Source organism: Emys orbicularis, chromosome 2 (genome assembly GCF_028017835.1).
Source record: "Emys orbicularis isolate rEmyOrb1 chromosome 2, rEmyOrb1.hap1, whole genome shotgun sequence".
Lineage (NCBI taxonomy): Eukaryota > Metazoa > Chordata > Testudines > Emydidae > Emys > Emys orbicularis.
The window spans coordinates 169,126,588-169,143,443 of record NC_088684.1 but is presented as its reverse complement, the minus strand read 5'-3'; the positions used below and the strand labels follow the sequence as shown (position 1 = coordinate 169,143,443).

General features: G+C 46.2%; 1 protein-coding gene across 1 annotated transcript in view; it reads right to left on the bottom strand.

Annotated features, from left to right (window-relative positions):
- Positions 1 to 14,812, bottom strand: part of SLC6A19 (solute carrier family 6 member 19) — a 71,693-nt gene extending 56,881 nt beyond the window's left edge. The window contains exon 1 of the mRNA XM_065400050.1: positions 14,611 to 14,812. Coding sequence (XP_065256122.1) covers positions 14,611 to 14,812 — 202 coding nt within the window. The remainder of the gene's footprint in view (positions 1 to 14,610) is intronic.
- Between the last annotated feature and the right edge of the window lie 2,044 nt (positions 14,813 to 16,856).

Sequence of the window (16,856 nt, the reverse complement as noted above, 5' to 3'; positions counted from 1 at the left end):
ATTTTGAGTGATCCATCCCCTGTCATCCGGTCCCTGCTTCTGTCAGTTACACGTTTAGGGACGCTCTAAATGGGTTTGTGTTCCTGACCCTCTTAGCTAAGAGCCATTGTAGCGGGGTGGTCACCCGCTCCTGCTCTGAGGGGTTTAAAAACAGCCCTTGGAAAGGATGGGGGGGTGAGAGAGAACACCCTGGGCTGATTGGGGGAAGTAGATGCAGCTGGGCCACGCCCCAATCAGAGCCCAGCAGAGTACCTGGGTGGAGCAGGGCTGGGGAAAGGCTGAGGAGCTGGGGAGCTCCAGCCTGGAAAGCCCCAGGCTGCGGCCTAGTGTTAGGCCAGGAGGTACTAGGGGTTGCAGAGGGCAGCCTGAAGATAGGCCAAGGCAGCAGGCCCAAACCCAGCCTTGCCTGTGATGAGTGGCTGATACTGCAGTCTGCCCCTGGGTGTGGGGCTAGATGGTGACTGACAGTAGCTGGATACTGAGGTGAGGTAGGGTTAGTGGGTGGGGGTTCCCCTGGGAGGGGAGACCTAGCGTGTGGGTACTGCCAGGGTGCAGCACCCTGAGCAAGGGGCACTGGGGTCCTGGGAGGGACACGGGGTCCAGAAGTAGAGAGCAAGGCAGATCACCGGCCTGCAGAGGGCGCTCCAGAGGCTGGGTCGAGCTAATTCCCTGAGAGACCAGCAGGAGGCGCTGCAGGGGTGAGTCTGCGCCTGTTACAGCCATTGATGGACCTATCCTCCATTAACTTATCTAGTTCTTTTTTGAACCCAGTTATACTTTTGGCCTGGCAATGAGTTCCACAGATTGACTGTGTGTTGGGTGAAGTAGTACTTTCTTTTGTTTTAAACCTGCTGCCTTTTATCAGGTGACCCCTAGTGTTAGGTGAAGGGGTAAATAACACTTCCTTATTCACTTTCTCCACACCATGTGTCATGTATAGACCTCTATCTATCACCCCTTAGTTTTATCTTTTCTAAGCTGAACAGTCTCAGTTTTCTTAATCTTGCCTTGTATGGAAGTTGTTCCATACCCATAATAATTTTTGTTGCCCTTCTCTGTACTTTTTCAAATTCTAAAATATCTTTTTTGAGATGAGGTGACCAGCACTGCACACAGTATTCAAGGTGAGGGTGTGCATGGATTTATACAGTGGCATTATGATATTTTCTGTCTTATTATCTAACATTCTGTTTGCTTTTTTGACTGCTGCTCCACATTGAGTGGATGTTTTCAGAGGACTATGCAGGTTGACTCCTTTCTTGAGTGGTAACAGCTAGCTAACAGACAAACTCACCCCAAGGATCACATACTCTCCTCCTTCACCAAGAGAACTGCTTTGCATAACTCCCGTTTGCCACTCCTGTTTGCTAGCTCCTCTGGTCACTTAGGAACTAACTGGCTTTCTAAATCCATGTTTTCCCTGAGTTAGCCTCTCTTCCTTGTCAAGGGATCCTAAAGTGGTTAAGGATTAAGAGAGAGCTTACTAACAAGGCTGTAGTCTGCTCTCAGCCTTGCCTAGCAGGCTGCTTGGCTCAGCACACAGCCCCCAAAACAGACCACACTATAATCTTCAATCAAACAAGCACATAGTAAGCAAACAAACTCAGACAAGGATCACATAGTCTCTCCTCCTTCACCTGGAGAACTCCCTCACAAAACTACTGTTTGCTGGTCCTGTTAATGAATTTATCTTCACAACACCCCATTGGGGCAGAACGTTGGTATTATCTCCATTTTACAGATAAGAAAAAGAGGCACAGAGATTAAGATCAAAATTGCCATGTGCCCACAAATTTTGGATGCCCAAATTGAGATGCCTCGAGCATATTTTAACAGCATTTATGTAGCTTGATTTCAATTAGTTAGGCACATTGGGATTTTCAAAAGTGCTTATCTTTATCTTCAGATGCCTAAATACCTTTAAAAAATCTGGACCCTAAAAAATCTGCAGATTTTTCAGCATACTTAGCATTTTTATGATATTTTATATGTTCAAAGCACAGTTCCAGTTGACTTAGTTGCAATTGAGAATGCTCAGCCGCTCTGCAAATCAGGTGCCAGGCGCCTCATGTCATACACTCAGAAAGTGAGTCAATGGCCATCTGTGAAAATCTTGTTTCATGTGACTTGACCAGTATCACGTTGGAACTCTGTGGCAGAGGCAGGGCTAGAATCTAGTTCTTCAAGACAGCAGTCAAATGCCTTAACCATGACCCCATCCTTTCTCTTCCTGCAATCTCCAGCCTCATTTACTACACACCTTCCAACATCTGCAATAACCGCCTTGTTCACTACACAACCCTGATTCATTCTGAGAACACAGTATATCCTGTGCACTGAAGGAGTTAGGAGTCCTGTGGGAAAAATATGTGATCATGTAACTGAAGATGATATACACCCCTCTGCTGACTTAAAGCAGCAAAGTATTTCCTAATTCTTGACCTTGTAACCTTAACTTCTTTTAATGCATTTTCTTTTTAATTTAATTTCCTATGATTTTTGAAAAGCCTACTGAAAAAATATATTCCATCACACTGAACCATATTGTCCCCATAGGTTATAAAGAGATTAGGCACCTTTAGAGCTACAGATTTCTATTACTTGAGCTAATGGAGCAACTGATTGCAATAATAAGCTGTTATCTTTTATGTGGATCAGCCACTAGAGGGAGAGGAAAGACCCATTTTACCAGTGGGTGTCACAGCTATTTGCTGACAGCAGAGAAATATTGAAGCTTGGGAATTCTAGGTTATGGAGAGGAGTCTGCTCCAATGGACACAGATCCTTCTTTCCCTATTCCTCATTCCCCTTCTGTCCCTGTCTCCTAGCATGTACTTGACACTGCCTGTGTCCCTACCTCTCCACCCTCATAGCTCATCTGCAGGGGTGGCTCTATGTATTTTGCCGCCCCGAGCACGACAGTCAGGCGGCTTTCGGCGGCATGCCTGCGCGAGGTCCGCTGGTCCCGTGCCTTCAGCGTACCCGCCGCTGAATTGCCGCCGAAACCGCGGGACCGGTGGACCTCCCGCAGGCGTGCCGCTGAAGGCAGCCTGACTGCCGCCCTCACGGCGACCGGTAGGCCGCCCCAGGCACGCGTTTGGTGCACTGGTGCCTGGAGCCGCCCCTGCTCATCTGCCCCATTTCTCCCTTGAAGCCTGTTTCTGCTTCTCTCTTCCCCTCTTGAGTCAGGTGCTTCCCTCTTCTTTCTTGTCTGGACACCAGTGGAGGAAGCATTGAGACCACAGGAGAGACAATCTCCATTCTCTAAGTTCTGGTGCCAAGAGGAGCAATTGCAGGCAAATTCCTGCACAGCCTCTGCAGTCCTGGGCTGCAACATGCTCAATTGCTCTGTGGGAATGGTTTATGCTCAATCTGATGACAGGTAGGAGCTATGTGGGGATGGAGAATGCTCAGTGGAGCTGGAATCTTTGGAGAATAATGTTTCCAGCCTCTAACAAACTTCTTTTGAGCCTGTCAGCAGTGAGATTTTTTTAAAAAAACTCATAACTCAGTCAAATTTAGGTGGATTTTCCCAGGGACAGCATTCCTGAATTCCTGATTTTAAACATACATGCACATAAAAATGGCATTCAGGGATGTATTAATAGTAACTTAACAGGAAAGACAAGGGATGTAACTGTCCCACTCTATTCAGCACTGGTGAAGCCTCAACTGGAGTACTAAGAAAGATGTGGACAAATTGGAGAGACTCCAGAGGAGAGCAACAAAAATTATAAAACATTTAGAAAACCTCCCTATGAAGAGAAGTTGAAAAAATTGGGCATGTTTAGTCTAGGGCAGTAGTTCTCAACCAGAGGTCCAGGGCCCCCTGGAGGGCCATGAGCAGGTTTCAGGGGATCCTCCAAGCAGGGCCAGTGTTAGACTCACTGGAGCCCAAGGCAGAAAGCCAAAGCCCCGCTGTGCAGAGCTGAAGCCTGGGGCGCTGAGCCCTGCCACTTGGGGCTGAAGTTGAAGCCTGAGCAACTTAGCTTTGCAGGGCCCACTGTGGAGTGGGGCCCCAGGCAATTGGCCTGCTTGCTACCCCCTAATTCCGGACCTGGCTTTTATATGCAGAAAACCAGTTGTGGTGGCACAGTTGGTCCATGGAGTTTTCATAGCATATTAGGAGGGCCTCAGAAAGAAAAAGGTTGAGGACCCCTGGTCTAGGACATTGGTTTTCAAACTGTGGGCAGGACCCCGGGAAGGGAGTGCAATGACATCAGAGGGTTAGTGAGCAGCATGGAGTAAGCTGCATCCTGTGGGCCCTGCCTGGTGATGCTGTTAGGAAGCTGCTGCTTTTGCCTGACTGGAAATTTTGCCCTGGCTTGTGTCTGGGGGGCGGGGGGTGGTGGTGCTTAAATTCAGATTAGGCAGGCAGCATGCACACTGCACAGGTATCACATTTGGTGGGAGGGATAGGGGTCGCTGTAGCCTCAGGCTATCAGAAAGCAGCAGTATAGAGGAAGTGGAGCGTCCCATCCAGCTGCAAGTGGTTTTGCTCCACTTAGCAGCAGGTGGAGGCAGCTGAGCAGCTGGTACCTGCTCCAGAGGGGTGTGCACAGGGAGGCAGTCCGTGAATCAGAGATGCCCCTGTCTCCCCACCTTTCACAGGCACCCAGCATCAACCCCGTACCTTCCTCAGGCACCCACTACTCCCTGCATCCTCCCAGGCACCCACAAACCACTATCCCCTGTCTCCTGTTCTCCCAGGTATTGCCATTTTAGCTGGCTGGGCTATGTCTCTTCAGTTTCCCATATTGGTGGGACAGGAGGGGTGCACGTGGAATATAAATCTCCTCCAGGGGTGGGGAGGCACACAGCAAAAAAAAGTTTTGGAATCTCTGGTTTAGAGGGGAGCCATGATAAATCTTCAAATATGTACAAAGTTGTTATAAAGAGGCTGGTCATCAGTTGTTCACCAAACGTATAGAACAAAGGTAATTTGCTTAGTTTGCAGCAAAGATTATTTAGATTATATTAGGAAAATCTTTCCATCTGTAAGGACAGTTAAGCACTAGAACAGATTACCTGGAGAGGTTGTGGAATCCCCATCACTGGAGGTTTTTAAGAACAGGTTAGACAAACTCCTCTCAGGGATGGTCTAATATTTCTGCCTTCACAGACTAGATGACCTCTTGAGGTCCATTCCAGTATCCTATTTCTATGATTCTAGGCTTGCAGGATCAGGGTTGAAATAAGACCCCAGACATGTCTCTTTCTGCATGGAAGAGCATTGCAAGTATGAAACTGCTTAGTAGGAAAAAAAAATCTTTCTCAGACAAAAGCATAAAAGGATCTAATAGTTGAAAATTGAAGGCTGACAAATTCTAGTCGAATATGGGGTGCAAATTTTAACAGGGTAATTTGTTTACCAAGGTACGTGCTGGATTCTCAATCATATGTACTCTAAATCAAGATTTGATGTTTTTCTACAAGATGTAGGCTCTAGCTCAACCGGAAATTATGGACTCATTGCATGAATTACTGGGTAAAATTTTATGACCTAGTTTTTGCTGTGGCTGCTCTTTCAATTTCTTAATTAAAGAGTGGTGATCATAGTTTCTAGTAACCAAATACATGTCTTAAAACTAGCATAAAATATAATCAAAAATAGGATCTGCTCTTACTATCCAACTGTTTGGCTGATTATATTTAGATTTTTTTCCTAATCTTCTTTTTACCTGCTCTCCAACTTCTGCTATATAAACATTAGGCTTCTATAAAACATTAGATTTTGTGCAAGAATCTGAAAACAAAAAAAATCAGAACTCTTCTGCTCTCCTCTGGCCTGTTGTTCCACAGCCCAAGATTCTGTATCCAACATTCCTTGCCTCTGGATCCTGAACTTTCCACCCTTGGCACAGATAGTTTCTGTGCTCAGTTCTTGGCTTCTGATCCAGCTGCTTTGTGCTGTTTAGACACCACAGAGCAACTAGAAATCTGTTTTAAAGGAACAGAGAGAAACTGGATGAGGTAATATCTTTTACTTAACAAATTACTGTTGGTGAGAGAAACAAGCTTTCAAGCGACACACAGCTCTTCTTCAGGGGCAGCTCAGAAATTTCTTTGACAGAGCGGAATACTCGGCTGGCATAAAACTAGCATAGATTGTTCTATGCCATGCACTCTCCCCACCCATAGTGGGTGAGGAGGGTCAGGCCCAAACAGAGAGTGAGGCAGAGCACATAATTCTCCTCCCGATCCTCAGCAGCACAGGATTCCTAGAGCAGCTGTTAGACTGGCCTAAATTATACTGGGCTCATGCTTTCCTCTCCACTCCTCTCAGCAATACTGAATGTACACTTGGTTAAATCAAGGATTGAGCACTCTGAGTTTTCTGTGAGGTTCATGAAGGGAGAGGCAGTCTTTCAGGTAGCCTGTTCACTGGCTGCTACAGACCTTAAAGATCAGGACCTTGAATTGGATCCAGTACTGAATACACTCCAATCTGAGCATGGTGTGCTTTGCACATGCACCAAGTGTGCCTGTTCTCATCCCGGTATCATCATTGGTTGCTTGATACATAGACTAAATATGCCTGTTCTGGGCTCTCCACCCTGGTCTTGGCACTGTGTGCCTATGCCAAGCCCTGCCCATGCCTGATCCAGACCCAGTCTGTGAGGCCTATTGTCTATCCCAGCAAATAACTAATTTGGCCTGACTGGGACTCTTGAGCTGGCCTCTCTGGTACCATTTTTAATGTGACAAATAGCCCCTCCATGTCATTCCAGTCTAACACAGTTATACGTGGCTTCATATCCCAGACACACTGCAGCCCATCCAAATTGTCATAGGGTGGGACTTGAATAGATATATAGACGGCTTTGGAGATACATCCATGGGTTGCTGAACTTCCTCAAAATTGCACACACTACTCACACTGCCACACTGTGGCCCCAGATGCCAAGCAAAAGTTGGGTTAAAAGTACTAATGTACACAGGATGGAAAACTCCAGAGAAAAGGATTTGAACTCTGTCTTAGCATACAATAAGCCTCTAATCCACTGCATTGTTCAGAGAGTAGTGCTCACTAAGGAGTTTCTGAGGAAGCAATAACTCTCACAGATGTAAACTGTATGTAAGCAAAGGTTCTAAAGCTTTTAGTGTGCAATAATTTTTGAAATAGTTCTAGATTGGTTCTTGGTAGCATTCAATAGCTAATGTCAGGGGTAGTCCATTCTATAAATGGGTCAGACCCTTAGATTTTCTATAGCTTTGCATCTAAAATGTTATAAGCATCTCATTTTAGGGAGGGCTGTGTCTCAGGAATCCCCTAACCAAATGATCCCACATTTGCACCACAAACTCTATTCCAGTCCCTGTTGTGGCATACCAAATTGCAAGACAACCTGCATATGCATATACATTTTAGAATAATTTGAATATTCAAAGCAGCTCTTGATGCGGGGGCATTACCTGAAGAATTCCTGGATCAAAGGACTACAAACTTGAACCATACTCTGACCTGGCCTAACAATTTTCAAAACATATCAGTATGTATAATTATATTAGACTGCTTTGAAATACTGACACTTTTATCCAGAAACTTTGGTTTTGGAGCAACAGTTTTAAAGGGAGCCTATTTACACAGCCCCTACCTCTCTGGAGCAGAACACAGGAAGAGTAGTAGTTAACATACATTCTCAGAAAGCTACTGAGGGCAGGACTTAGGCCTGGTCTACACTACGAGTTTAGGTCAACTTTAACCGCGTTAAATCGAATTAAGCCTGGACACGTTCACACGACGAAGCCCTTTCTTTCGACTTAATGGGCCCTTTAAACCGGTTTCTGTACTCCACCTCCGACGAGGGGATTAGCGATAAAATCGGCCTTAGGGGGTCGGAATTGGGGTAGTGTGGACGGAATTCGACGTTATTGGCCTCCGGGAGCTATCCCACAGTGCTTCATTGTGACCTCTCTGGACAGCACTCTCAACTCAGATGCACTGGCCAGGTAGACAGGAAAAGCCCCGCGAACGTTTGAATTTCATTTCCTGTTTGCTCAGCGTGGAGAGCACAGGTGACCACGCAGAGCTCATCAGCACAGGTAACCGTGATGGAGTCCCAGGATCGCAAAAGAGCTCCAGCATGGACAGAACGGGAGGTACGGGATCTGCTCGCCATATGGGGAGATGAATCAGTGCTGGCCGAACTCCCAAGCAGTAAACGAAATGGCAAAATATTAGAAAAGGTCTCCAAGGCCATGAAGGAAAGAGGCCATAACAGGGACGCACAGCAGTGCCGCGTGAAAATTAAGGAGCTAAGGCAAGCCTACCACAAAGCCAGAGAAGCAAACGGAAGGTCCGGGGCTGAGCCGCAAACATGCCGCTTCTACGCGGAGCTGCATGCCATTCTAGGGGGTGCAGCCACCACTACCCCAACCGTGTGCTATGACTCCCTCACTGGAGAAACACACAGGGAAGAGGGTTCGGAAGAGGAGGACGGAGGAGATAGCTCACAGCCGCAAGGAAGCGGAGAAACCTGTTTCCCCAACAGCCAGGATATGTTTGTCACCCTGGACCTGGAACCAGTAACCCCCGAACTCACCGAAGACCCTGAGGGCACACAGGGGACCTCTGGTGAGTGTACCTTTGTAAATATTACACATGGTTTAAAAGCAAGCGTGTTTAATGATTAATGATTAATTTGCCCTGGCAATCGCGGCCAGTACAGCTACTGGAAAAGTCTGTTAACGGGTATGGGGATGGAGCGGAAATCCTCCAGGGACATCTCCAGAAAGCTCTCCTTCATGTACTCCCAAAGCCTTTGCAAAAGGTTTCTAGGGAGGGCTGCCTTATCCCGTCCGCCATGGTAGGACACTTTACCACGCCAGGCCAGTAGCACGTAGTCTGGAATCATTGCATAACAAAGCATGGCAGCGTATGGTCCTGGTGTTTGCTGGCATGCAGACAACATCCATTCCTGATCGCTCTTTGTTATCCTCAGGAGAGTGATATCCTTCACGTTCACCTGGTTGAAATGGGGCAATTTTATTAAGGGGACATTCAGAGGTGCCCGTTCCTGCTCTGCTGAACAGAAATATTCCCCGCTGTTAGCCACGCGGTGGGGGGAGGGGTGAAGTGATCATCCCAGAGAATTGGGTGTAGGGGAGGGGAATTAGTTGGGTTTGTGCTGCATGTTAACCCTGAAACCGCAGCCCCTCCTTTTACATTGCAAACCCATTTTAAATGGCCAACCGAACGGGTGCTTGGTATGGGAAATGAGAGCACTACTGTTTGAAACCATTCCCACATGTTAAGAAGGTTAAAAAAGCCAAAAGACTGTGTCTTACCATGGCTGCCTGCAAGCTGAAATCTGTGGCCTGGCACTGCGTGAGTGATCTCTCACACCAAACCGGCAGGCCCTCAATATAAGAGGAAAAATGCGACCTTGTAACAAAAGCACATGTGCTGTGTAATGTGAACAGCAAAATTTAACGTGAAAGAGTGTACCTATTCTCGAAAATGTGTTTTTTTTTTAACCACCTCTCCCTTCTCCTCCACCAGCTGCAAATGTTTCTCCTTCACAGAGGCTAGTGAAGATTAGAAGGAGAAAGCGAAGGACACGTGATGACATGTTTACAGAACTACAGATGTCCTCCCACGCTGACAGAGCACAGCAGAATGCGTGGAGGCAGTCAATGACTGATTATAGAAAAGCCCAATATGAACGAGAGGAGAGGTGGCGTGCTGAATCGCGGGATGAACAGAGCAAGTTGCGGGCTGAAGATGATAGGTGGCGTCAGCTTGCAGACAGAAGGCAAGAGTCGATGCTCCGGCTGCTGGAGCATCAAACTGATATGCTCCAGCGTATGGTTGAGCTGCAGGAAAGGCAGCAGGAGCAGAGACCGCTGCTACAGCCCCTGTGTAACCAACAGCCCTCCACCCCAAGTTCCATAGCCTCCTCACCCAGACGCCCAAGAACACGGTGGGGGGGCCTCTGGCCACCCAGTCACTCCACCCCAGATGATTGCCCTAGCATCAGAAGGCTTGCCTTCAATAAGAGTTAAAGTTTTAAACTGCAGTGTGTCCTTTTCCTTCCCTCCTCCCCCACCCATCCCGGGCTACCTTTGCAATTATCCCCCTAGTTGTGTGATGAATTAATAAAGAATGCATGAATGTGAAGTAACAATGACTTTATTGCCTCTGCAAGTGGTGCTCGAAGGGGGGAGGGTAGGGGAGGGTGGGGTGGTTGGTTTACAGGGAAGTAGATTTAACCGGGTGGGGGGGAGGGGCGGAGGGTTCTTCAAGGAGAAACAAACAGAAGTTTCACACCGTAGCCTGGCCAGTCACAAAACTCGTTTTCAAAGCTTCTCTGATGCGCACCGCGCCATGCTGTGCTCCTCTAACCACCCTGGTGTCTGGCTGCGCGTAATCAGCGGCCAGGCAATTTGCCTCAACCTCCCACCCCGCCATAAATGTCTCCCCCTTACTCTCACAGATATTGTGGAGCGCACAGCAAGCAGCAATAACAATGGGGATATTCTTTTCGCTAAGGTCTGAGCGAGTCAGTAAGCTGCGCCAGCGCGCTTTTAAACGCCCAAATGCACATTCCACCACCATTCGGCACTTGCTCAGCCTGTAGTTGAACAGGTCCTGACTACTGTCCAGGCTGCCTGTGTACGGCTTCATGAGCCATGGCATTAAGGGGTAGGCTGGGTCCCCAAGGATCACGATAGGCATTTCAACATCCCCAACGGTTATTTTCTGGTCCGAGAAGAAAGTCCCTTCCTCCAGCTTTCGAAACAGAGCAGAGTGCCTGAAGACGCGAGCATCATGTACCCTTCCCGGCCAGCCCACGTTGATGTTGGTGAAACGTCCCTTGTGATCCACCAGGGCTTGCAGCAGCATTGAAAAGTACCCCTTGCAGTTTATGTACTCGGTGGCTTGGTGCTCCGGATATGGGTTCCGTCTATGGCCCCACCACAGTTTGGGAATCCCATTGCAGCAAAGCCATCCACTATGGCCTGCACATTTCCCAGAGTCACTACCCTTGATATCACCAGGTCTCTCATTGCCCTGGCAACTTGGATCACAGCAGCCCCCACAGTAGATTTGCCCACTCCAAATTGATTCCCGACTGACCGGTAGCTGTCTGGCGTTGCAAGCTTCCACAGGGCTATCGCCACTCGCTTCTCAACTGTGAGGGCTGCAGCACGATGCGGTCCCACCAGTCTGTGCTTGTTTCCCGGGCCCAGAATCGGCGTTCCACGGCATCAACCTGCCCCAGGAACACCATGATTTCCAAATTGCTGGGGCCTGTGCCTTGTGAGAGGTCTATGTCCATGTCCATTTCCTCATCACTCTCGTGGCCGCGCTGCAATCGCCTCCTCGGCTGGTCCTGGTTTTGCTTTGGCATGTCCTGGCTCTGCATATACTCCAGGACAATGCGCGTGGTGTTCATAGTGCTCATAATTGCCGCGGTGATCTGAGCGGGCTCCATGATCCCAGTGCTAGCTGTGGCGTCTGGTCTGAAAAAAGGCGCGAAACTAGTATCTGACGGACCAGGGGAAGGAGGGAGGGAGGGAGGGGCGAGTGACGACATGGCGTACAGGTACAGGGAATTAAAATCAACAAAGGTGGCTGTGCATCAGGGAGAAACACAAACAACTGTCACACAGAATGCCCCCCCCCCCCAAGATTGAACTCAAAAGCCTGGGTTTAGCAGGCCGTTGATTTCACGGAGGGAGGGGGGAAGCAAATGAATACAGAACAAATCTATTTTTTACATCTTAAGACGACGGTGCAGCATGACTGATAGCCCTCGGCATCTTCTGGGTGCTTGGCAGCAAATACTGGGCGCTTGGCAGTTATGATGACGATGGCCTTCAGGCCTATTGCATGATCTGCTGCTCAGGGAAGACTCTGCTAATGTGCAATGATCCAACAGGGCGCTTGGCAGAAAATGGCATACTACGACTGATAGCCATCATCGTCATTGTGAAGGCAGCAGAATATGACTGGGGGGATGGGGGACTGGGAGACATACGGAGTTCCAGCCACTGCTGTACGACGAGGACGGTTACCAGTCGTAATAAACCATCTACTGCCAAAAGGCAAAAGGCAAGGGCTGGTGCAATGCAGCCCTACGGCTGCCAGCCCCACAGCTGCCAGCACCCAGATCGCCGATGAAGGCTACCAGTCATGCTGCACCGTCTACCGCCAAAAGGCAGTTAGCTGCTGCTGCTGTGTAGCAATGCAGTCCCACGTCTGCCGGCACCCAGATGACATATGGTGACGGTGAGCTGAGCGGGTTCCATGCTTGCCGTGGTATGTTGTCTGCACAGGTAACCCAGGTAAAAAGGCACGAATCTATTGTCTGCCGTTGCTCTGACGGAGGGGGAGGGGCCTGACGACATGTACCCAGAACCCCCCGCGACACTATTTTGCATCATTCCGGCATTGGGATCTCAACCCAGAATTCCAATGGGCGGCGGAGACTGCGGGAACTGTGGGATAGCTACCCATAGTGCAATGCTCTGGAAGTCGACGCTAGCCTCGGTACTGTGGACGCGGTCCGCCGACTAGAGCACTTAGAGCATTTTATGTGGACACACACACAATCGGCTGTATACAACCGATTTCTATAAAACCGGCTTCTATTAATTCGACCTAATTTCGTAGTGTAGACATACCCTTAATCTTCCAGTACATGGGTGTGGCTCAAGTTCAATGGCCACAGTAGGTCACCTTGAACCAACCAGTAACTCTGATAGCATGCTGTCTGCAAGCACTCTGGCTTGCTACAGGGTCTCAGTCCAGACGCTCTGGCACAGTGTCAAAGCGTGATCCACACTGTAGGTCCAATCTTTTCCCTGTAAAACTTTTAAAATATTTTTTCCTTAAAAGGGCTGTGGGTGCCAGCTACTAACTGAAATCAAATCCAACTAGATATTATTGGTGTGAGGAAAAATCAGAGCCATGGTTAGAGCTCCAGATTTGTGCAAAAAAGTGATAATTGTAAAAAATTGATGTTAATGATGGTGATATAGCATTCAGGCCTGTATATTTGCCTGAGATGGAATTTGGGGTTTTGTTTACCCATTTGACTTTTGATATTCTTATATCCTTACTGATGTGTGAACAAAGAACAAAGACCGGGTGTGTTGCTTCTGCCTAGCCAAATGTGGTTTTTAGGATAATGAGAAAAAATGAGGACTAGAGTCAAAGTGTTGCTGGATATGGTGGGACTTTGATATATGAATGTACAACTCCTTTCCCGAGATAAGGTCAAGCAACCAGTTGGGAAGGGTGAGGGGGATGGGGGTGGGAGGAGAAACACTAAAAAACAAGAAAAAGGTGGCCTTGGCCAGGACACAACCTCGCTCCCTAATCCTCCCATGGGGTACAAAAGAGGTGGTACCAAAGCCCCCAGACTCACGACCACCCAAAACAGAACATGACTATAAATTTTAAGGGGTGGTGCCAAGGACATGCACTCAAGGTATAATTGAGCCTGCTAAGAAAGAGGAGGGGAAATGGGAGACAGCTCTGCTGGTGTACAGAACAGTGGATATGCTTACTTGGTAACCCAATAAACATCATATTGCCTTCGGACTCTGGTCTTTTGCTTTCTGTCTGCATAACAAGAACCAAGGGAGGGCTAGTGGGAGTCCTAACAATTGATATCATATTTTCTGGGGGCTGTATCTCAGGAACCTCTTGTTCAAATGACCTCACATTTGGACCACTATCCTGAAATCAAGGAGATATAGTAAATTACAAGGCAATCTGAGTATGCATGTGGATTTTGGAGCACTTAGAAAAATTGGCTGTTAAACAGTAAACTATTCTCAACTTTAACTCTAGAGGTGCTACATACACCCCACTATCATAATTTGTATTTATTCTGACATCATAGATATACCGCAAACCAGTCCAAAGCTAATGAAGACCTCTAAGCTGTAAACCCCTGAAGATGTGTTATATATTGGCAACAGTAGTTTTCCCTCTGCCACTCTCAGAATCATGCCCTTGAAGTGCAGTTTGTTGGATCACTTTGTGTTCAAAAATAAATATATTTTCATATGTAGTATGTAACAATTAATGTGAAATTAAACTATGTTTATAGTATTTTAGTAACAATGAAATCTGTCTGTCCCCTTACTAGATAACTTATTATCTTAAGAGACTGCCTCAAAATATCTGAGTACATATTGGCATCACTTTTATTTGAAAACCACCTCCATCAAGCAAGTGATTTTTATCAGTCTCTTGAGTGTTTGCTTAATACAGGTTACTGTGTATATGTTACTGCAAGATGTGTGTTAAGTAAGAAATTGCATTTATATTATTTCTAATATACCATGTATTTTAATATGAAAAACAGAAAATTTTTGTACTGTTATCTATAAGCAATATATCTGATCAAGCATGGGTTCCAAAAGACAAAATATTTGTCTTGATATTACCAATATACCCAAAATAGATATACTTAGAAAGCTAAATGAAATGGTCATTTCACAAGCTATGAACATGGAAATGAACACAGAATTTGTGTAGAAATTGACAATATTACTGCAATATGGACTGTAATATTCAGTATACACAAGCTTCACCAGATGATAACAGAGGCTGACTTCTGTTCCCCAAATAAATAATTAAAAACATACCTCCTCCATGGCTCTGGCAGAGATAAGGAAATCGCCATACATTTCCTAATCCCACACAAAACCCTATACAGGTTAGCATGTACTGAGCCTTGTTATCCCATTTTGGTCTCGTATCAGCCTCTTCTTTCTCAATGGTTTCAAGTTCTGAGTGGGAAGGTATCCTATTGTCCAGGCCTGGGTTGGGCAGCTGAAGCTTCACCATTTTGGCTGAAATTACTGCCCTAGAAAAGATTTAAGGGAACAAGTAGCTGGTTATAGGGTTTGGACAAAATGGGAGTGTTTAATGATAGCTTCGGCTATATATAGTGAACCTTTGGCACTAAACTTGAAAGTGCAGACGAGTGACAAAAAGAAGCGTCAGCAAATCATTTCATTAACCAAGTCAGCTCTGGTACTTATTAATGCCTTATCTGCCAAGGCTCCATTGAACACTTTGTTCTGTTAGTACAAAACATCATTACCAGTTACTGCCATTCAAGGGGTAATTTGCCCTAAAAATTCTAATCACCTAACAGATTGTGAAATACTCCTTGCCACTCCTCCTATGTAAACTCAGTTGTAATATAAATTTAGCACTATCAGTTATAGAGTAAAATGATTCCAGCAGATTCAGAGCTAATAAGCGGGTTCCAGACTTCTTCCAGAAGAATAAATTTTATGGAAGTCTGTGTCATGCATAAGTTCCTATAGAACATTTATAAAACCTTATTTTTACCTCTAAATCCCAGTAAGGGGGATTTTTACTGATACATTTACCTCTTATTTGGCTGGATAATATCACTGAACAATGTGACCAGAAAGGAAGGAGCTGCACAGTGATTTTAAAACCCATAGCCTTCAGGTTCATAAGTGTTTACATCTAATCATCACAAGATAAAGTCTCAAGAAAGGAGATGCCTTTTTATTAATAGGCTTAAAGTCAATAATGATTCCTTAGCCTTATTTATGATTCTATAGTAGACTGTTCAACATTAAAAAAGAAAGACTTGCCAACAAGTATGGCAGTTGCCACTGTTTTTTCTTATTCTCTTTATGAGTGAAACTGTGGTATCCCAGTTACTATTGTGGGTAACTGTTTTCAAATGCTGTTTCTAATGACAAACACTATTGTATACTAATATAAAGTTAACACACTGTACATATATGTTAAGTAAATTTTGCATTTTATCTTGTACTAAGGTCCACAGATTCGTTATGATAGCTTTTCAGGCTATCAGTCAATTGCGAGAAGGAAGTGATATGCCCCAGCCCTTAAGAACCCAGCTAGTTTTCATTCAGCTCCCCCCTTCCTGCTGGTCCTTGGAGGGGCGATGTTACTTGTTCTCCCCTAATGCCTGGGCTTCGGGAGCTGCCAATCTAGCCCTACTCTTCTCACTGCCTTGGCTCACCTCTCAGTGCCAGCCTCTCACATTCTCCCTCTTTACTCCACCAGAAGTTCCTGTCTCCCACCTACCCTCTGCACTCACCCATGCTCCCTTCCCCTGGACAGTCCTATTCCTTCTCCCTTGCCTCTCTCAGCTCCCCTTCTGCACCCACATTCTCTTTCATTCTCCTCTGTCTCATCCCACACCCAAGTTCCCCAATCTCCCCTTTATTTATCAGCTTTCCTCCACATTCCTCAGCACACCCCTCAGTCTTCCTCCTGCCCTGCAGAACCCCTATGACTGTGCTACTTCTTCATATTCTCCAATTCCCTCTTTGATAACCTTTTCCTGCCTGGCCCCTCCATCCACTGCACATCCTCCTTTCTCCCTTCTGAACCCTCATATGATATCATGTTTTATACGTCTGTATTTTTGGTTACATAATGTGATATTATTAAAATGTAAGTAACAAGAGACATTTGCAGTATATTAAGTGTAGCACATTTTTTCCATTGCTATGTACAGGAATGATAAGCAAAGTCTGGCTGTAATTAGTTTCCTAAGCTGCTACTCGGTTCAATAGATGGTGGTGAAAAGGACTTTTGATGGGATACAAGTAACAGAATCAAAATAATAATAACATGTAATCTCTTTAAAAGGAATGTGAAACTTTAAGGGCATGCGTGGAGTCTTTGTATTAATGCATTTTGATACATCTGTGTTTTTAATGAGGCATGGGGGGCCCAAATGTTCTTGGTGTCCAGGTTCCCAATAAATCTTAATCTGCCTCTGGACAGAGGTCTACCCCAACTCCTCTCCATTCCTCAAAGTATATGGACAAAGATTTTTGTATCTGTGGATCTTTTAAGACAAGGTTTGTCC